We start from the raw sequence: 21390 nt of genomic DNA, 5'->3' as shown, positions 1-21390 counted from the left end.
AGTCACCGATAGAACACAAGCTGTCAATTTCGTGGTTTTTTCCGTAATTTGGTAGTTTAACCCATGAGTTATTTACCACATCATATCGATGTATAACATTATCACTTTCCTGGTTTATTTCACCTAATAATAAGCCTTTTATATCCTCATTTTTCTGCTTTTGTCCAGCTACAAATAAGTAGTTTCCACTGCGTTCAGCACATAAGCAAGAGGTAGTTTTCTCACGTAATTGTGCTACAGATGGCAAAGGTTTCCATAGCGGCTTCGCTTCGACATCAAAGTAATGAGCCATACACTGCGGCGCTGGTGGAAGCCCCAAAAAGCATACACACTGAAGACGTCTTCGTCCTGAACTGCATCGGGAAGCTGTATACAGTACGTAGGGTGAATGGCAACGAGTACCTGAAACAAGAGATAATCACTTAAAAATTCCTCTTTTCAGCTGACAGTCTAGAAATTTTTTTTGCAAAGAAGGTATTTAGTTTTAGGTTATATCTATAATAGAGTAGATATATATGTATACATATGTAAAACATGTAATATAATAAAGCAGATGGTTGATTTTTTGGGCATCTATATTTCTACTGAAATAGTTTTAATCGATCACGGTACGGACAACATAGCAGTCCCTGGCTTATTGTTAATAACTGGTGAGAGCACTCGCCTCCCACCAATGTGGCCCGGGTTCGATTCCCGGACCCGACGCCATAAGTGGGTTGAGTTTGTGTTGGTTCTTTTCTCTGCTTCGAGGGTTTTTCTCCGGGTTCTCCGGTTTTCCTCCCTCACCAAAAACCAACATACAGCTGATTCCAGCTGGCTGTAAGCTGTGCTCCAAGATCACACATGGACCGTATAGCGGCTGCTAGAGGCGCTATTGTAAGCTTTCGGTTCGACCTTGTTGAGCTGCGTCGTTGCTGTACTTTGCGACGACGATTAGCAGTGAATGTTATTATTATTATTATTATTATTATTATTATTATTATTATTATTATTATTAACTGTAGATTCCCCGGGCAGGAAACATGCTCTCTTGATCGAGATATTGATAATTGAATGATTATCGTTGATAATCATCTAACCTTGTCGCTGATATGGTTAAGAACAACGAATCGACATATGAATTGTGTTCCAAAAATTTGGAAACTTGGAGCCAGTTCTTGTAAAACGGAGTGTAGTGCGAGGAATCAAGTGAGATTGTAACAAAAACCGAGTTGTAAATAAAGGAAGTAACTACAGAGCTCAGCTTTTAACTCACCGCACTCATTGATCGAGGTTTAACTTTCTCAGCGGCAAACTCATGAGAAGGCATGATGTGATGCATCACTTCCTGGTTTGCTTCCTTCCCATCAGTAAGTATAGTAAGTATGGAGTGGAAATAATCACTGTACGAAGCGAGTACAACTCGGTGAGCTGGGAAAAGCGTATCACCTATTTTCAAACGTACTTCGATAAGTTCACCTTCTTTACGGAACTCGGAACACTTAGAGAGAAGAATTCTGGAATGGGCTACCATCTTTGTGCTGTTTCAGCGCGAAGATATCTGCTTGTAAAAACTTCGAAGCAAACCAGAATGTCTTTGTACTCTGTTCGCGTGACCTCCCACTGAAACTACGCTAATTTCCAAATATCGTGCTTGCTTAGTAACGTGTGATGTTAGCTAGTAATACAAAGGTTAACTTGCAAAGATATCGATATCGAGGTCACTGTAGAGGCATAAGCCCGACAGCCAACTTTTCGCAATTACAGAGGTTTGAGGAAAAAGGAAAAAATAATTCTGGAAGAAGACGGTATGTGTTGTTTTCGACATCAAAATACTGCTCGAAGCAGAACTGCGATGAGAGCATGAAATACATGTAAGAAAAAAAAAACTACACTCAGTTTAAAATTTGTTAACATCCTTTTTCTGGACAATAAAGAAAAGAGGTTACAACGACAAAATTGAACAAATTCATCCACTTGGTCAATAATCATAATAATGCGCTATTCTAGCCCGTTAATGCCGGGAAAAGTTTTTACTTCTCAGTTGGAACCAACGTGGTGGATCGCAAATGTTAAGCGGAGCTTTTCACTTACTTGATGAGAGAGAGACGGTACTCTGAAGATCTGCCATTGATCATGCTCAAACGCCTTGCGTGACCAAATATCAACCATTGTCAAGTGAACAACTTAAAGGGACGGAGTGGGAGAGGAAAGGGTTGAATTTCACAAGAGAGATGATATAAATATTTCAGGGAAGTTAAAATTTTGAACGAACGATGTCCCTTTTATGCAGAGAGGGGAAACATCTGTCTTTTTGCTTTGACAATTCTTAAAATAAGCAGATTGCGCAAACATGGCAGATGAAAGAGTTTTTATTTTTATGTTTGAGAACAGACAAAAAGGGAGAAGTTATAGCTAAGAGAACTCCTGCAAGATCAAAAATAGAATCGACCCACCATTTATTTTTTTCCTTTTTAACGTCTAGTAAGCCAAATACAAAACCTCTTCTCGAAAAGCTCATAACTTTATTAGGAAAAAATTAATATTACAAGATACAATAAAATCAGTCAGAGTGTTTCAGTACCCATACTCATTTTACTTCTTCCAGTTTTGAGCTTTTATACTTCGTACGCGTTTATGAAAAGTACCTAAGAAAATCAATGTACCTTTTTATACAGCAATAGAATGAGCCATAATCATACTGTACATTTCTATTTAGTGACTACTCCTCGCCTCTTTCAATAACATCCAAGAAAATTTAATCAACTGATGTATTTTATTGAAAGTCAAGATCATTGTTGTAATTGCCATACCTGGAGCTGCTGGAATGCACGAAACATCAAATATGTGACTACTTTGAGAGAAGACTAAACTAAATACAAGATTGTGTACATAAATGTAAACAATCAAAACTTTGACATAATACATTTAAAAACTTCTTCTTTCGAAACAACGAATTCTAAAAAGTAAGCGTCTTGGAACCACTACAGGGCATGTTTAACTTAGTTAACTTCACTGCAAACGGTGTCTAGATCTTTCACTCCCATTCCAAACTTCTAAAACTCGAGGTATTTTCAAGAGAGAACCGTGTCAAAGAAACCGATCAATGGTTGCTTCTTTTCCCAGACTAACTATCCATAAAATGGGGTTCGAATGTAAACCATAAAATGACGCAACTTCTTTGTTTTAAACTCTGAACTCTTTGACTGTCGTGCACCGCAGAACGCTGATACACTGAAATTTGTTCATTGGTGAAATTGTTACCTTTAATTTGTCATTGCTTTGTTTATGTTAAGTTTTCTTTCTTGACGGGCAAATAACACAAGACTTCGCCTGGTCCTACTTTTGCTAAATTTTTCCATTCGTCATTGATGTGAACAAGATAATTCTTCCAAAGAGGAATCAGTTCTAATACCAATGTCAATAAGAAACTCGTTGATTAAAAAATACACCCTCCCTTCAATCTCAATCTTATTCCGTCGAAAAGGAGACCAAGATCCAATACGGAGGAGAACCGTATTTGATGTGATAACACAATTCGATCTAACTTACAATACAGTACAATACAATATCTAAAACACAATATCAATACAAGATCTAAAATAAAACTCGGCAATCGGCCTTAAAAGTGTTCGAAACAAACTGAGAAGATTAACCGTAATAACTTCTTGAATGCCTCCGTATTTGGCAAGTAACTTTGCTGGTTAGCTTGGTTGAACTTAACCAGACAACTGAAAAAACTATATAAAGCGTCTTTAATTGAACGATTTACGCGACTAAGGCCCTGTTTACAAGCAAGGAGGGTAACCCTTGTGCTAGGGTTACCCTAGCAGGCGGGTCAAAGATAGCCCGGGTTTACAAGCAAAACTTCACAGATAGGGTTACCCTACCACCAGGGACAACTTACCTATGCTTGGTAACCGCACGCATTGTTAGCAATGTTCAAAGGGTCTGGAAACAAGTAAAAAGTTGTCCCGGGTAGGCGAGTTATCCCCAGCAGAGCGTTTACAAGGCAGCTAGGGTTACCCTAGCACTCAGCTAGGATTACCCTGGTGCTAGGGTAACCCTAGCTGCCTTGCAAACACGTCGATGAAAAAAAAAAAGAAATGTGGGAGCGTTAGGGTAACCCTCCTGCCAGGGTAACCCTAGCACTAGGGTTACCCTACCTGCTTGTAAACAGGGCCTTATAATATACATGAAAAAATTTCTCAGTTCTGATTGGTTCATATGAATGCAGTTTTCAGTTAATTTTAGTGCAGAAGAGGGTTAATTCAGTGCAAAGAAAGAAACAAACCAGACATTCTGATTGGTCAATGTCAAGGTCAATGTCAAGGTCAAGGTCATTGTCACTTGCAGGGTTTGAATAAATTATTTTTGCACCTGATGCGTGCACTTTTCTTCTGCGCAGTTGTGAGAAGCTACCTCGTACTTTTTCATGTATATTATTAATACATAATCACATGATTTTCTCGTGCAAATTAATAATTAACCCAGCACTTTTAAAAGGGCTCGTGCACGATGAAAAACTTGTCTTTTCATCCACAACGCTGAGTAAATATTGCACCCCGCTAACGTCATCTATTGTATAACTTGCGCCTATTGCAAAAAGATATACATCAGCAAAACAGAAAGACGACTAGGTGACCGATTCCGAGAACACCTTCGCGACGTAGAAAGGAATGACAAGGACGCATCAAATCCAATCACTAGACACTTTAATCTACCTAATCATTCTAAGCAGCATACGGCAATGTCTCTCCTTACATTTAGGTAGCTCAGAAAGCCGCAAAACTCTTGAACAAAAGTTTATCTTTCAAATCGGCATTCTTAACCCCATAGGCATCAACGAACGCTTTTCATTCTACTAATTTATTCGTGTTTTTCTCGTCACCATGTTCCCACCAATGGCGTAGCCCTACTTTCTGCATATAAACCCACACACAACCCACAATTCCTCCATTCGCTCTGCCGAAGGGCTAACGCTCGAAACGTCAGCTTTTTAACTCTTTACGGTGGCCAATTTACAATTTCAACTTAGTTGATATAACCAAATTACCTTGTTACACCCACCGACGCAGCACCACAGTTTCTTTAGAAACTTTCACCCTTTATTCCTTTGCCTCTCTAGTCAGCGTGATTCCTCTGAAATGGCTCCACTGAGGCGTTTACAATGCAAGACCTTGATGCAGTCCTTCTAATAACCTTACCATATATCCAAAGTTGGTGCTTATCTGCCGGCCTGGGTTTCACAAACACTTTTTCCCCCTTTTTTCCCCTTTGAGAACTCTCTAAGGGGGCTGCGAGAACCTCTTGTTGTACTGAGCCATCGATCTTCGTCTTCTTTCTGAAATGTTTAGATACACCACTTGAGGACGTTGCCTGTGGGGTGAGTTGATGGTGTGTTATAGGGGTGACATTTTCGAGTTTTCTTGACATGAGACGTTGTGCTGGTGAGTATATTGTGACCCTGCTGAGGCGTGTTTCTTTACGCTAGGAGAGCCAGATGAGGCTCCTCTTCTCTGATTTGAGACACCAGTCTCTTCGGAGGCGTGGGTTCGTATCCCACCGCTGTCAACATGTTGTTTGCTCAGGTCCATGTGAAAAAAACCTTTTATTAATTTTTGAAATTATAATTTATACAAAGTCCGGTGCTTGTGCTTTATGCTAGTTACATGGTTTGCGTACTGTGTGATAGGTGAAAGTGCGAAGGTGTGACAGTTACATTCCACTTCTTGCCCTCATTTTCCTCAACCACTGTTATCCATACTCCCCGACATATCTGAAAGCAGCCCTGTCGTCCTTGCGCTGGATTTTTAAAAGAAAACGTCGAGACTACAGTGGCTTGCGCTCATTGGGTATCGGTTATTAACTTGTTGAGAAATTTCATCGACCAACCAATCCGTTGTCTTCTGTGGGGAAAGTCGACGATAGAACGCTTTTTTTTATCAGTCTCATTTTCTGCAATTATAGGCGTCCACGCACGCTTTCGCCATAAACGCGCATCTACATGGTTATGCAGTGGGGTTTTGTAAATTAAATTACGGATTGAAATGAGGGATGTGCAAATTCGGGGACGCCCCTGAGTACATCTCACATTGTTGTTCTAAAAGTCATAAGCGGTGTAGATTAAGGGAGAACTCAAGGATGCCAGGAATACAGTCTCCAGATCACCTAATAGAGGAGAAGAAAATAAATAAACAACTTTTTTAGAAGACTATTTGGCAAATATTGATATTTACAAATTACAGGTAGCTGTTATCGCTTTTGTTACCAAGTGACACAGTGTAAAAGTTATTAAAAAAATCTAGTCAAGAACGTAGAAGTGAATATCCATAGGGTAGACATAACCCACCCACATCCCTTCCGTCTAGTATGAGAAAATACTGCTACTAAAATATCTCGCTGTACCCTTTATGTTCATTAAAACGCTGGATCGCCCCCCATTGTAGTGATGTGTCTATTTATACAGTGCTTGGAAAGAAGCAATAGGCCCTTGAGAATATAGAATCTTTAACTTGTACAGTCTTTAGCGTCCAAGTATTTACTTCATGAATAGCTGCAATACGGTTTCAAACAACCGACTCAGTTTCAGTTCCAATTGGCGAAAGTAAAGCATACAGTACGAGCACTCTCACCCTGTCCAATGTTTGGTCTTTCGCATTCCATGTTACCTCTTTACAACCATGAAGCCAAGGACTGCATTTTGGCCGATATTTGCCACGTCATCCCACATAGAATCTTTGCTCCCATGAGCGATTCTGATACCACTGTCAATTGGAAAATTATTGACGATGTAATACACTCTCCCCTCTAGTTCAAATTTTGTGTTGGCGAGAAAACATTTTTGCTCAACTTCAGACCACGTGTTAGTTTCTTCGTTATACATTTCAATGGGTGCAGGGTCACCGCTTGGAAGATAGTTCCAGTCTCTAAAAATTTTTCCCCCAGCAACGTAAAGTTTGCCATTCACTGCTATAAGACTGGATCCAAAGTGACGATGATGGGTTTTTGCTTTCTCTCTCTCCCACCCACTTTGTGGATTAAAACAGAATAAAACTGCCGGCGGGGGTGACGGATGAAAGAATGTCTTAGTAGAGTGGCATCCATAAAGAAAAAACACCTTTGAATGCAAGACGGCTGCACCACTAAACGAATAAGTACTATGTATACTGACGGGCGGTCTTTCAATGTTGTGCCACTTACGTTCAGCAAAATTGTAGCGATAAAAAGGAAGACTGATATTGGCAGGGACTGCGTACAAGAAATCCTCTAAAAGGCACAATTTTTTTATTTCACCACATGCGTTTGGAAGTCTCTCCCACACATTTGCCTCTTGGACATAGTGGTAGAGGCAGTACCCAATGGAGTCATTTGCGGCAACAATTAAGTTATCGCCAATAGATGATGCACAGTAACAATGACTGGCCTCAATTGACGGTGTAGCTCTTGGCAGCAATTTCCAAGCCTTGGTTTCGACGTTAAAGTACTGTATTCCAGCCTGAGGGGAAACAGCAACAAGAACCTAAAATATAATCGCAAGGTTATCAATATGATGACAACAAAATAACCGTAACGAACGAGGACAATTGAGGTTGATGGAGAATAACATAGACTGCTGATTTCAAACTTGATTACTCTCGTCTTAGATACATTATATGTAAAACAAATCTCCACTGTAGCCTTTTCGGTCTCACATTTCAGTTTCGATCTCATCTTCACTCACCGGGCTCTTTGATCGTCGCCTTATTTGCTTCGTAGCGGTCCGAGGTGCGTGGGAAGGTCTGTGTTTATAAATTGCTGCTTCGTAGACTTGCGTGTAAATCTCGGGAATTTGCTTCATCTGCTTCGTGTTCAAATCGTCAATCACAACACCAATATCTACCAGCCCAAGACGTACAGCTCCGATAACTTTAGATGCAACTGCCATCCTCTCTTCCTTCTTGTGTTTAATCCACTGCATCACTGATTTGAAGACGAACGTCTCCGTAGGTGCATTGAGGTCATCTCGGCTGAGAAGGCTGACTAATTGGTTTCCACCGATGTGCGTCAGAAATTCTCTGCTCTCACAAACATCCGTGTACATCTTAGCTACGTTACACTCTGCAGCGTTTTGCAAATCTTTAAGCCCATAGCTAAACGCAATTTCCCAGATACGACAGTAAGTTTCAAAGTCGAAGCGAATCTTCACAAACTCGGTCAGCAAGAAATTACAACACTGATGAACAACACTTGCGACTTGAAGATGATCTGCGGCAGCAAGAACCTTAGACACGTTTTCCTCATTTAAAAGAAGGTCTTCGGTGTATATGGAATCCAGTATAATCTTCAAAACGTCTGACGAAATGCTTTCATCTTTCAGCTCGATCACTTCTTGGTTGGACTCCCTCATTCCATCTGTAAACATGGCGTAGAAGTAATCACTACTCGCAGCCAACACGATGCGATGAGCTGGAAAGATGTCTTCACCAACTTTTAATTCAACGTCGATGAATTGACTTTCGTTTCGAAACTGAGCACACTTTGACAGAAGAATATCGGCGTGGGCAACCATTTTGCTACAGGAAAGGATCTCACTGTACTTCAATGTCAACAACAGATCAGAGAGTGCCTTGTGGCAATACGGTGTTTGAGGGATAGCGTGACAGCTACACGCCAACGTCATCTCGTTACCTTCATAACTACATCCTCCTTCCAATCTCGTGGCAGAGAAAGAAGCAATCAGGCATGGAATGCAAAATCATTCAGCCTGAAATGCAGATTATAAAGTGTTCTAAACAGACTTACTGATCTTCCCGAAAAGCAAAAATTCTTGTTGAAAAACTCAATACAAGTTGCTCATGAAGTGTTTATCAGCGAAAATTCTCGTTAAAAAACTTCAATCAAGTTGCTCATGAAGTTATCATCAGTTGTGTCTAAGGACCTAAATATTTTAGGCTCCTCAGGCGGTTTATGAGCCGTTGAAAGTCTTAACAATTTCATCCACAAGATGGGCAGATAACAAGTGAAGCCCACATTACATTAATGGCGAGAATAAAGAGAAATATGAACTAAAGGATTAGCAGTTGATCGAATACCAAATTCTTGGAAGTGACGTGATAATAATTCTATGGCAGACAGTAAATATGCGTCATTAACCTAGCGTGATGTCTAGATGGCTAGATATTGACCGAGTTCTTTGTTTTAGCGTTTTTATGGACCGCGACGAAGTCGAGGTCCATAAAAACGCAAATAAAAACAACCAGGCTGATATCCGGGCATCTTGACCAAACCAACTTGGTCAATAAAGGATTTATGATATTCGATATAATAAGAGTCAAGAAGGACTTGTTTATTTTGAGAACCGGGAAAGAAATCGATTCGTGTTTATAGCACAATGAGTACAACTGGAGAACCCAAGAGAGTCGTTTAATTTTAATTTGCCGATATTATCAAAAAGCTACGAACTTTGTAAGTCCGCTCCACGCAATTTTTTTCTCGCTCGGGATCAAAGCGGGCAATCCCGAGCGGGCAAGATCTTGCCCGTGCTGGTAGCCAACAGAAGATTGGTACAGGATTCGCTTCATATTACCCACCTGCGTTGTCAACTGTATAATAAGGAGAATTACTAATGAAATAGTGGGAGTGAAAGGCTTAATAAGAACACCGACAACCTCAGCTAAGTATTCTGTTTATAAATGGCAGTTCGCAGGGAAATTGGAGACTAATAGGCAATATAACATCAAAACAGAAATCATTTGGAGGACTGAATCAAAGGCAAAATCTGTTTAATATCAGTTGTCGTGGTTTGGAATATAAATTGAAATTAAGTATTGCACACGTTTCTATCAAACCTTCAAGGACGCTTGTCCGAAAACTGTCCAAATTACATGTACAAAAGGCTTTGAAAGGTTGCCCACGACATTGAAATTGGAAAAAAAATCCTGACAAGCTCTAGCCTGCGGTTGAAATTAATCCCTGCACTGACATGCTAGCTGACATCGCCTCTGAGAACCAAGAGCGAAGCTCAGAAAGCTTGCATCATTTGGCATGTATGGTTTCTTAAACATTCTGTAACTTCTACGTCTGAAGTTTTCAGCTTTGATTTTACACCTAAAAAGTCGTTCTATGGTAATTACTGTTACCATTTACAAGGACTTACATATATGTTAAAGTCAGCTCCTTTCCTGCTAATGAATTCATTAGTTTGTAAAAGTGGGATTTGGACTCAAAGATTAAAGGAACTGTTTTCAAGTTGGACCAACACACAAGAAGTTACTCCAACCTACTAACTTTCATGCAAGTTGACTGCAATACAGCAGCTCAGTATCATTTAACCTTTGAACTGTTCGTTATCCCTTTGCTTCTTCCAAATCAGGAAAGGGAATGAACTTATTCGGTTTTAAGACATTCTTTCTTTAGGGGAAAATAGCAAAGAACTGCAGATTTATCAATGTTTCCTAAATTTCCCCACTCACCCAGCGGAACAGGATACAGCTCCCCTGGTGGAATCCTTATCCCACTGTCAACTAGAAAATCATTTATGATAAAGTACAACTTCCCATCTACTTCCACTGCATTGAGATGGTTAGCGGGAATACGTTTTTGTTCAACAACAGACCAGGTGTTTGTTTCCTCATTAAAAATTTCTACAGGTGCTGGGGTACCGTATGGACTGAGACCGTTAAGAAGATTACAATAGCCCCCAGCAACACAGAGTTTGCCATTTACTTCGAAAAGCCTGGATCCAAAGTGAGGGTAACAGGTTGTTGCCATTTCTTCCCACTCATTCTTAGCTGGGTCGAAACATTGTAGCACTGCCTGCTTATATTTTCCTTCCGCTTGGCACATATCGCCACAGAGGACAAATATTTTTACCTTTGAATGAACTATTGACCCAAAATTGCAGGCCTGATTGGTACAATTTGTGTTCAGTTTTGCAATACTTTGCCACTGCCTTTTGGTAATGTTGTATCTTTGAGAAACCTGACCTGAATGAGAACTAATAGCATAAATATAGTCTCCTAGAACACACAGATTGTTAACTGAATATGTACCGGACGAAAACTGCTTCATCTCCCAGACATTACTCTCTGTGTCGTAACGATAAAGGGAAATATCATAACCGTAAGCTGATCCTGCTACAAACAAGTTGCAGCCAACAGAGACTGCAGAATCGCAACGATATGCCTTGATCGACGGTACTGTCGATGGTAAAGATCTCCATGATTTGCTTTGGAAATCAAAATACTTCATTTGAGCATTGGGAAGAATTACAATGAGAGCCTGAAATGAAAGATGAACATCATCAATCAAATCTTCTACACTGGCGCGGCCCTCTGTTGGTAGTGACGATCAAAAAAGGGGACCAAAGAAACTTAGTCATTCACAGACTTTCTCACCCCATTACCCGTCGCTCACCCGAATTTTGTTTTTTTTTTTTTCTTCTCCCACCAACCGAGAGCTTGACATAAGCTAGATCTCTCTAAAGAAATAAAAACAGACCCTTCTTATATTGATAATTTGGGCAGTGTATCATTTTCTTTGCTTTGAAAGAACTACCCAGTTCGGGTACGGCCATGTTGGTACAGTTATGGTATCACAATGACTTAATAAATAAGAGTGAGCTGATTATATATAGCCTAGGGGTATCGAATGGTCCCATTCAATTTACAAGTGCTCGCAAAATTTGGCCTTTGCTCGAATTGCTCGCAAAAATAACACGGGTGCTCGCTTGCTCGTGCTCGCAAGATTTTTGCAACTGCTCGCATGCTCGCATTCTCGTTAACATGTGCTCGATTGCTCGAAATTTCTTTAATCCTGCTTTGTAGTTATTTTTGATTCATATATAAACGATAAATAAGCTATGATATGGTTAAAACAAAAAGGTTGAAACATCCCTTACCTCCGGCTTCAGTCTTTCTTCAACAGTTCAGCCTGTAACTGTTCTGGAGGCGCTGTATGTATCATCGGAAAAACGCACGAGGCTCCATGACAAGCAGTTCGCTTACTGATTTATACTTTATCATATTTCATTGTCGCAGGCTTTCTGCTTGAGAGGGGTACAGTTTCGCAGTTCAAATATGTGATCGTTCATCTATTCACTTGTTTCTTAGGTTATAACAAGTACCCAAAAGATTTCATTTCTGTTAATACTGGTTTTGCTTTTTCCCTCAGTAGATTCGCTTTCATTGCTTGAAGCTAGCCTTACAATTGTTGTTTCTTTGACCAGTTTCCCGGGTATATTACCCAATGACTTAAACCTTCTTTCGCTTGAACAAGAAAACGAGACTGTAACACGATCTATTTACCAGGAAATTCTGATAGGAAGCTCGACATAACGGGAGGTGACATACTCTCCTGTGGAGACAACATTACTTGCGAACCTTTGTTGATCTAAATTCCCATTTATTTCAGCAAATTATCAGGGTTTGTAGACATGACGGATTTTCCAGTGTGCAATGGGAAATGAAATGGACGGAGTCATAATATTTTGAAACAGTGTACTCGGATCAAATTTTGTAGTGGTGTTTTCAACCTTGGAAGCTTCCTGGCCACTAGTAATAATAGCTATTAAAATCTGATGCCAAACGGTGGCATATGAAACCCGATTAAACAAAACAACATTAATAACAACCCTCGGTCGTTTGGGCTTTACCGTAAATTCTTACATGAAATGTTGCTTTAATCATTTTGATTAAAATTAAAGGCCTAGCCAAACGAGGAGACAGGTCTGAAACCTTAATGTCTCCATGTCGCGCGGAAGCACGAACTTTAAGAATTCTTCTCAAAAGGCACTCGCGCAGGTAGAAACTAATCTAGAGAAATACTACTTACCAGTACTATTTGACCTTCAGAGCTACCACTGCAGCTTGTCAGATCTGTGCGGCTGTAACTGGTTAGATTCTAGAAGCCTCCAAATAAATAAAGCTTCATTGCGTTGAATCTTTTTCAGTCGATCAGCGGGGAACCAGTTTGCCGATCATCGAAACCGAAGCCCAAAATGCTTGTTAGACCGAATGTCTCGTTATTTACATTTCATAAAAACTATATAACCGAAAAAACATACCATCCATTTTAGCGTCGGGTTACAAAGAGATGGAAAACTTTAGATCGCGGACTTTGGATCTGGCACATCTCCTTGAGAGTTTTTGAAGTTCTTGAGCGTCCACCCTGACTGACTCATGTGAAGCTACGTGACGTAATTTGGGCAGGGCACGGTTGGCTGTAAGATGCTGGGACTGGTTGAACCGCCCTAGCTTTGCACCTTTTGTTCTGTTTTGGAGGTGTCAGCCAGATTATTAGCTATTACTTGGCGCAAAACAACGTATCCTATTAATAAAAGAGAGATTCCGGCTTGCGGAAAATTTACGAAGTACTCGAAGTGTTCGCTGCTCGCCATCTGTATTTTTCTAAAGTGCTCGCTGCTCGCCATCTGTATTTTCTAAACTGCTCGCTCCTCGCAAGATAAATTTGACAACTGCTCGTGTTCGCAGAAACAAACACACTGCTCGCATGCTCGCAAATGCTCGCAAAGACCATTCGATACCCCTATATATCTAAAACGATCGTAAGTTGTTCAGTATGTTCTACAACGAAGCTGGTTATTTTGAATGAGATTCTGTGAAAAAATCATATACTTACTTGACTTGTTGATCTAGGTTTAGTTCTTTTCTCTGCAAACTCGGAGAAAGCAGAGGGCATGTTGTTATGGACTAATGCTTCATATACTTGTTTGTGAATCTCGGGATCTCTCTGCATCTCTTCAGTATTCAGTTCTTCAATCACAACTCTGATGTCCACCAGTCCTAGACGAACAGCTCCAATAACTTTGGCTGCGACTGCCAACCTCTCTTCTTTCTTGTGTTTAATCCACTGCATCACAGATTTGAAGACGAACGTCTCAGACAGTCCATTGAGGTCATCTCGGCTGAGAAGGGTAACTAATTGGTCTGTGTCTATAATCGATAAGAATTCTTCGCTTTCACAGATATCTTTAAACGTTGATGCCATCTTGCGCTCGGCTGCCTCTTGCAGATCTTTCAGGCCGTGTCTATCAGCAATGGTGCAGAGCAGGCAGTAATTTTGCATGTCAAGCCGGAGCTGAACGAATGCTTTTTCTAGGAAATCACAACACTGTTGAACAACAGTTGCAACTTGAAGATGATCTGCTGCAGCAAGTACCTCGAACACGTTTTCCTCGGTGACATGAAGATCTCCATTGTAGATGGAGTCTAAGATGATCTTTAAAGCGTTTGACTTGAAGTTTTTGTCCTTCAGCTCGATCACTTCCTGGTTCGACTCCTTCATTCCATTTGTAAACATGGCGTAGAAATAATCACTATTTGCAGCCAACACGACGCGATGAGCTGGAAAGATATCTTCACCAACTTTTAGTCGAACATCAATAAATTTACTTTCGTTCCGAAATTGAGAACATTTAGAAAGAAGAATATCAGCGTTGGCAACCATTTTGCTAAAGTAAAAGATCTCACTATTATTTGATATCAACAGCAGATCGCACCATATGGTCTTTAACTGATTGCGTGATTGCGTGACTTTGAATGAACAATAACGTCAGCTCGTTACTGTGGTAACTGGTTTAACATGTATTGGATTTCTCTCGTGCTTCGTTGAACAAGCGCACTTCATAGAATGTAAATGAATGTAAATGAATTGTCGCTAGTGGAGTATTAGATACAGATATCGTCATCTTCACTCTGAGGAAAAACTCCGCCTACAAAAAACTAAAGTTAGTTTCTTGCAAGGACATAAGGCTATGAGATAAAGAATCGACAAATGGATGGAAACAAATTCTCAAATTTTGAATTTTTCACTCAGTACCCAAGTCATCGTCGAATTAGTGAAAATCCCGAAAATCTCTTCGCTTAGATCAATGAAAGTGAACCAACAGGGTATCTTTGTAGCGATGTCTCTATTCAAGGTGCCTGACCAGAAGAGAATTGATACCCTCTTGTCTCTAAAAATAAACTTTTTAATATTTCGAATTTTTTAGGAACTGATTAAGCTTAGGCTCCTTGCGTGATCGATCACGCTTGCAACTCAAGCCAATGATCACGTTTCATGTACTGCATGAAGAACCGCTGCACCTTAAGAAAGCTGGTTTGGCCAGCCGAAATATAGTGCTCCGTTTTAAAACTTATCCACGTTGTATCGGTCTTGCCTCTTTATTTATATTCGTTATTTTGGGCCGATTAGATCACTGCTGATCCAACGTTCAAGAGTAGGATTATCGTCCACGGTTGCTTGCTGAACATTTCACAGTCATTTTCAGCGCACATTTACGTCTTAGGCAGAGGAACTGTAAATAAACCACAATACGTGCAAAAATGGGAGATTGACATTGAGAGGCATCTACGGTTTAAATCCAATTGCAGAGATGTAGAAATGATTTGGAAAATTCTGAAAAAGGAAAGAATCCGCATTGTCATGGCTTAGAGGACAAATTAAAATTAACTTCTGTGTAATTTTTATTATATTCTTTGAAGAAGTTTATTTCAAAGAAAAAGAAACATTTTATGTGAGGTAAAAAGACCTAAAAGGGCTCTGCAAGGTTAGATATAAGATTCAAGGTTCTAGATAAGTCCTTGAATATCACGAGCTCTACCCTGTATCGAATTGAAATAAACCGATGTACAGACCGCATTTGCAGCTGACACCACCAGGAAAACCAAGAACAAAACCCACAGATCAAAAGTTCCTTCAATTTGGTTCGTAAGAACCTCCTAAACCATCCTACAACTTCTACAATTAAAAATTTCAGCGTTAATTTTACACATTCATAGTTGTTTCTTGGTTATTACTTCTTACAATTTGCATGGACTCTACTGAACATTTTTAAGATTCCCTCTCATTCTTAGACTAATGTTTGGACACGAACATGATTGAAACTGTTTTAAAGTTAGATCATTTCAAACTGCAAGTAACACCAACCAACTAGTGTTCTGTGCATCCTCATTAGGATACAGCAGCTGTTTATCTTTACCCTTTCATGCATCTCTTTCTTTCTTGGCTCTTTTCGAATAACAAAGGTGAATTCAAATGAACTCATTCAGTTTTCAGATAAACTCTCTTTGAAGGCAAATAGCAAAGGACTGCAGATTTGTCAATGTTTCCTTAATTTTCCCACTCACCCAGTGGAACAGGATACAACTCCCCTAGTGGAATTCTAATCCCACTGTCGATTGGGAATTTATTTATGATGAAGTACATCCTCTCTTCTATTTCCACAGCATTGAGATTGTTAGCGGGAATATGTTTTTGCTCAACAACAGACCAAGTGTTAGTTTCTTCGTTATACATTTCTACAGGTGCTGGACTGCCATAGGGACGTCCATCGGTAGTAATTGAAAGAAAGCCCCCCGCTAGCAAAAGTTTGCTGTTGACTACAAAAAGATTGGATCCAAAGTGAGGGTGGCAGGTCGTTGCCTTTTCTTCCCATTTATTTTTATTTGGGTGGAAACATTGTAGCACTGGTGGAGAATAGATTCCTAGAACTAACTGAGTCCTACTGCCATAAAGTACAAACACTTTCGCATTTACTATAACCTCATTATTGCAGGCTTCAAAGTTATAGCCTCTTTAGCCATGTTGTATCTTTGAGGAACCTGATCTGAATCAGAGCTAAATACATAAATGTATATTCGTCTACGATACATAAATTGTAAATCCATCCAGTGGACGAAAGTGGCTTCACTGAAAAATCATTATAAAGACTTTTATAAAGTGAAATATCACTCGCTCTGTTAGTGGTCGTTATCTTTGATGTATCAATTACAGCTGACGTCACACATATGTTTCTTTTTTTTGGACTTCCATTATGATGCATGGTTTAAAAACTAGTAGTTCCAGAGATAATTTCCGGCCAAGAAGGAGAGGGAGAATATATTTAGAAGGTTATTGTATGAACCAGATAAATTTTACACGTGTCTGATCAGAAGATGTCAAAATGTGATAAACAAATTGATACACTCGCTAACAGTTCGTATGTTAGTTTATTACCGTGTTGTGACGTCATCTGTTAGCCTTAACTGAACAAATATTTGAAAAATTGAATTTACTTTTTAAAAATAGCTCTGAACAAAGTCCTAGGAAGTTGTGCCTTTTCACTGATTTTAAGCTACTGGGAGCCGATTTTGGTGCCAATGAAGAAAACCCATGGCCAAATATTTATGTAACCTGAAAATGTTTCTATAAATTCACTCAGACATTTCCTTTACAACTACTACACGTTACAACTTTACTATAGTTCTAAACACCGTACAAATCATTGACAAAGAAAATGCTACAAAAGCAATGCCAAAAATTGATCGTAAATGCGGTACAATTTAAGGGTATAGGGAGGCCCTTTTGTCAGAAAACTGTAGGAAAACAAGTAGCTTAAAAACAGCAATATTTCGAAGAACCACTATTTGTATGAGTATGGTTGTTAAGTAACCAATCACTTTTAGTTATGTACCTAAGCTGATACAAAGTCCCACCCAAGACTGGGTGCACCCTACTTACACAATCTAAATGGCTAACACCCACCTAATCTGAATTTAGATCAGTGGGTTCAAGCCGTGTCAAATGATCATCTAAGGGCCTGATTACATGAGCCGGGCTGGCCCTGTTAGCCGGGCTGATTTCTTTTGTTTTGGTGTTCGCCAAAGCGTGAAAACAAAAGAATTCAGCGCGGCTAACCGGGCCAGCTCGGCTCATGTAATCAGGCCCTAAGTCATCCTCGGAGACCCAGGGCTGTGGGTCGATTTCAAGTTAGGGCATGAAGAGCCCCTGGGGACATTGTCTTACAAGACTAGTTCCAAACGGTCGCAGTCGTTCTGCCATCTGATTGGTGCCAGAAAATCTTTGTGTTTTTCTGCCCAATCAGAGTGAAGTGAGCTTGAGAGTCCTTTCGTGTGTTTTAACACGGACATATACTAGTATCTCAGTTGCTCACTGTTTGTTTGGACCGTGAGACGGAGGTTTGCTTGAGGTAAAAAGTTTCAGTCTTAGCACACAATGTAAGAGAAATCGATCAGATTGTCCACGAAAATCTTACCGGAAATTATACTGAATACTTTCGCAGGTATCACTAGAGAAGGTGTTTTAAAAAAGTTTGCGAGGTTTGTATACAACATGATGGTTGCAGTCATTGATATGTCGCTTTAAACGTTAAACGAGATTGAAGCTTAAATCTCTCTAGATTTTTTGCATAATTCGCTGTGACTGAAACTTTGCCAATCCCGTGAAGTTATTTAGTCGCACGGGCCACGCAGGTATGTCGAGCAAGTGGTACTTGCGCAACTTTCTGTGCGTGCCAAAATCTAATCTCATCTTCGCTTGAAAAAAAAGAAAAGCTAAGCGGGGAAACTTTTGCTTATTAGATGTGGGTAGATGACCCTGTACTACTAAGCTGACATTTGCAATAAAGCAAACCCGCCCTTTCCATCCAATATTTCTTGGTCTTTGGTTTTGTTTTTCCCATTGAAAACAGCATCGGATCGATTCCCAATGATCAAAGGTATTTGACTTGTCTTCAACAATCGACAGAAAAGGTGAAATGACAATGACCAAGGGACTAGAAGAGAATCCGTGGCCTTCCTAGCTCAAGAATTTCAACACTCTAGACAGCAGTTGAAAGATTAAACTCTTTCCAAACCCCTTCGGTAACTGCCCGAAACATCTCTCCTCACTATGTTCTCGTTAATCAGCTTTTGTTCAGATTTTAATTAGCTAACCGGAAACTCAGCTAAGCTTTCTCTTGGCACTTGCTGGAGGTCGTCCACGAACTTAATGTTCTCTGCAACCTTGGCAGTATTGTGAGCGACTTTACTACTAAGATTAGATTTTGCGCGCGCACAGAAAGCAGAAAGCTACATAGGCAAAAGCGCCAGTTGCTCGACATACCTGCGTGGCCCGTGCGACGAAATAACTTCACGGGATAGTGGAAAAGTTTCAGTCACAGCAAATTATGCAAAAAATCTAGAGAGATTTAAGCTTCAATCTCGTTTAACGTTTAAAGCAACATATCAGTGACTTGTATGAAGATTGTATGGAGCGCGATACCCTCTTGCAAATTTCGCACGTTGCTACATCCTTCTACAACACACTTAGTCGGCATATTTTCGGACAATTATCGACTACAACCTTCTCAAACAAGTGAAAATGTGTGAAAAGCAGACTTTCGTGTTCTCGATTTGACGTCACATTACCCACTAGAGCCATTCCTCTTTAAACTCGGTCGTGGGGCAAGATGGCGGCCGATTTTCCGTATTTTGACTGGGCATAGAAAATTGAAGATTTGAGCAAATAAAAAAATTTTTGCGCAGAAATACTCAAAAAAATAAGCTTACTTCGTTAAGCGAAAAAAATTTTTTGGGTGTAGGTGCACTTTAACATTAACATGTGTAAGCTTTTGTGATGTAAATAACCTATTCTGTGGTGAGTTTATAAAATTTTTGGAAGCATTGTGTAAAATGTCCGTATCTAATTGCGGTTTTGCCGTGCTGAAAGCAAACTGAACTGCTAAAACCTATACCTTAGTGAATCATCATCATGTTCACTGGAGTTTTGAGTATTGATTTATACAAGCTTTGTGATCGTTTCGAATCCTATACATAATCTTAGCAAAAGCAAGGGTGTCTTGTGCTCGATATATTTTATCAACCAAGATATTTTATGTTTTTGCTGCAGCTAAGGCGTGATGCCTTTGCAGAGTTTCATGTGTTGGAGGCGAAGAAAAAGAAGGTGGATGAGGCCATGGAAGAATCAATGAGTAACCTTGTAGATGATCATGATGATGATACAAATGAAGAAAATCCGTTCAACATCGCAACAGATGTGTGCATGAGCCCAATTGATGAAAGTTCCGCCAGCACCAATGCCTCAACTGCTACTGCTTCTGTTACCACTCCTTTCACTTCTCCAGTTGCCTTGACCTCCACCAACAATACCTGTGCTACGCCAGTCAATACAACACCTGTTTCTTTCACAACTCCATCCCCCAACGTAACACCATTGCAAGGCAGCTCTTGTGTAGATTGTGTATATAAATCCAAATTAAAAAATCAGAAGAAGCAAACTATGCGTCTAAGGAGAATAGTAAAGGAACAGAAAAAGGAGATAAGAGAGCTCAAAAGTGTGAGTGCTAAACAAAACCTATTTATGCTTTCTTGTAGCTTTGTATAATGGCGAAAGAATAGTATCCATATTGAACTTGATTCAAGTGTTCCTAGTGCTACTCACTCTCACTAGTACTGGATCATTTATTCCTTCTTGTTTGTTTGTTATTATTGAAAGTAATTGAAACAGCGTCTGAAGGGGAAATTGATGTGCAGGAGGAAAGTGGGTCCAAAGATTTCTTTATCTGGTCAAGCACTGGGAGTGATACAGATATGGCAACAGAGAATGAGGATGGTGACTGGAAATCACAGGCAGGAGGTTCCACAGAAGCTGAAGGTACTGAGGATGATGAAGAGGAAGAGAATCTCTCACAAGAAAGCATGGAAAAAGATATCAGGTGAGACTACCATTGTAGCTTTCATTGGAATTATACCACTTGCATGAGTGGATTGAGGCACTTAGAGAGTTATGGGAAAGGACAAAGGGAAAATAGCCCTTTTTCCCATCCATAACTCCTCATGTTCATCAATTCACTCTCATATCCAATCTTCTCTCACCCTCAAAACATATAAGTAGCTACTGGGTTTGAGTCTGAGTTTATTGTTTGTTCCACTTGACAATAATTCATTATGTAACTTGAGTATATTATTGAAAGGACTCAGCCATGCCTTTTATTTTGCAGAGTTGATCCAGATACCCCTGAATATGATGAACCCAAGTTCATTGTATTTCACAGCATGCTGCTTCATATTTTCACACTTTTCTGCTTCAAGTGTAAAGAAAGCAATCCTACAGCAAGGATGAAGCAAGATGGGACCATGGTTACTGTAACACAGAGCTGTTCAAAATGCCATGATAACTACATCTGGAAATCCCAGCCTACTGTTCTTGGAAAATATCCTGCTGGCAATATCTCTTTGAGCTTTGCAGTCTTTGTGATATTCGGATATACAGCAATAAAAACCCTCGATGTCCTTTGATTTGAATACTTTAATCAACACACTATCCACATGGCAGCCAACGAGTATCACAACAACAACTTTCCCTAGGCATCACGGGATGCCTACAAACACAACCTTTTCGCACTTCCGGTACAATACACTACATCCCTCCCTGTTTTTCCTTAATTTAGAGCGAAAACCCAAACATAAATAACACAACTCTTCCAATGTCTTGCATATAAATGCAGGCCCGGGCCTACTGTTCATAAACAAAGTCCAGTCGGATTCCTAACATAATATCAATGAGCCTACAACAAATAACATTCAATTATCCCTTAGAAAGTTCGTAGTCGTCAAATCGTTTAGGCGG

The 21390-nt window shown here is 39.9% G+C and overlaps 3 protein-coding genes across 3 annotated transcripts; 1 reads left to right on the top strand and 2 right to left on the bottom strand.

Annotated features, from left to right (window-relative positions):
- Positions 1-5571: 5571 nt before the first annotated feature.
- On the bottom strand, positions 5572-9613 carry LOC148732007 (kelch-like protein 12). Its single transcript, XM_088758433.1, has 3 exons — positions 7703-9613; positions 6615-7501; positions 5572-6150 (listed from the first exon to the last, which is right to left on the bottom strand). Exons 1-2 carry the CDS (start codon positions 8639-8641, stop codon positions 6647-6649), a joined length of 1794 nt encoding a protein of 597 aa, XP_088614559.1. The 5' UTR covers positions 8642-9613; the 3' UTR covers positions 5572-6150; positions 6615-6646.
- A 113-nt stretch (positions 9614-9726) lies between these two features.
- LOC111346797 (ectoderm-neural cortex protein 1) lies at positions 9727-14485 on the bottom strand. The gene is made up of 2 exons (XM_088758434.1): positions 13600-14485; positions 9727-11241 (listed from the first exon to the last, which is right to left on the bottom strand). The coding sequence occupies exons 1-2, from the start codon at positions 14425-14427 to the stop codon at positions 10348-10350; spliced, it is 1722 nt and encodes a 573-aa protein (XP_088614560.1). The 5' UTR covers positions 14428-14485; the 3' UTR covers positions 9727-10347.
- A 5214-nt stretch (positions 14486-19699) lies between these two features.
- Positions 19700-21059, top strand: LOC148732006 (uncharacterized). The gene is made up of 2 exons (XM_088758583.1): positions 19700-20476; positions 20762-21059. The coding sequence occupies exons 1-2, from the start codon at positions 20352-20354 to the stop codon at positions 21057-21059; spliced, it is 423 nt and encodes a 140-aa protein (XP_088614709.1). The 5' UTR covers positions 19700-20351.
- Positions 21060-21390: the final 331 nt, after the last annotated feature.

Source organism: Stylophora pistillata, chromosome 4 (genome assembly GCF_964205215.1).
Source record: "Stylophora pistillata chromosome 4, jaStyPist1.2, whole genome shotgun sequence".
NCBI classification, from domain to species: domain Eukaryota; kingdom Metazoa; phylum Cnidaria; class Anthozoa; order Scleractinia; family Pocilloporidae; genus Stylophora; species Stylophora pistillata.
Note: the sequence above shows the minus strand (reverse complement) of the source record. Positions and strands in the feature narration are given on the sequence as shown.

Excerpts from the sequence above, each read along its gene's own strand:
- LOC111346797 (XM_088758434.1), bottom strand. The coding sequence starts at position 14,427 with ATGGTTGCCAACGCTGATATTCTTCTTTCTAAATGTTCTCAATTTCGG. Across the intron at positions 11,242-13,599 it reads AACCTAGATCAACAAGTCAA|GCTCTCATTGTAATTCTTCC; the intron begins GTAAGTATATGA and ends CTTTCATTTCAG.
- LOC148732007 (XM_088758433.1), bottom strand. The coding sequence starts at position 8,641 with ATGACGTTGGCGTGTAGCTGTCACGCTATCCCTCAAACACCGTATTGC. Across the intron at positions 7,502-7,702 it reads GGCGACGATCAAAGAGCCCG|GTTCTTGTTGCTGTTTCCCC; the intron begins GTGAGTGAAGAT and ends ATTATATTTTAG.
- LOC148732006 (XM_088758583.1), top strand. The coding sequence starts at position 20,352 with ATGGCAACAGAGAATGAGGATGGTGACTGGAAATCACAGGCAGGAGGT. Across the intron at positions 20,477-20,761 it reads AGCATGGAAAAAGATATCAG|AGTTGATCCAGATACCCCTG; the intron begins GTGAGACTACCA and ends TTTATTTTGCAG.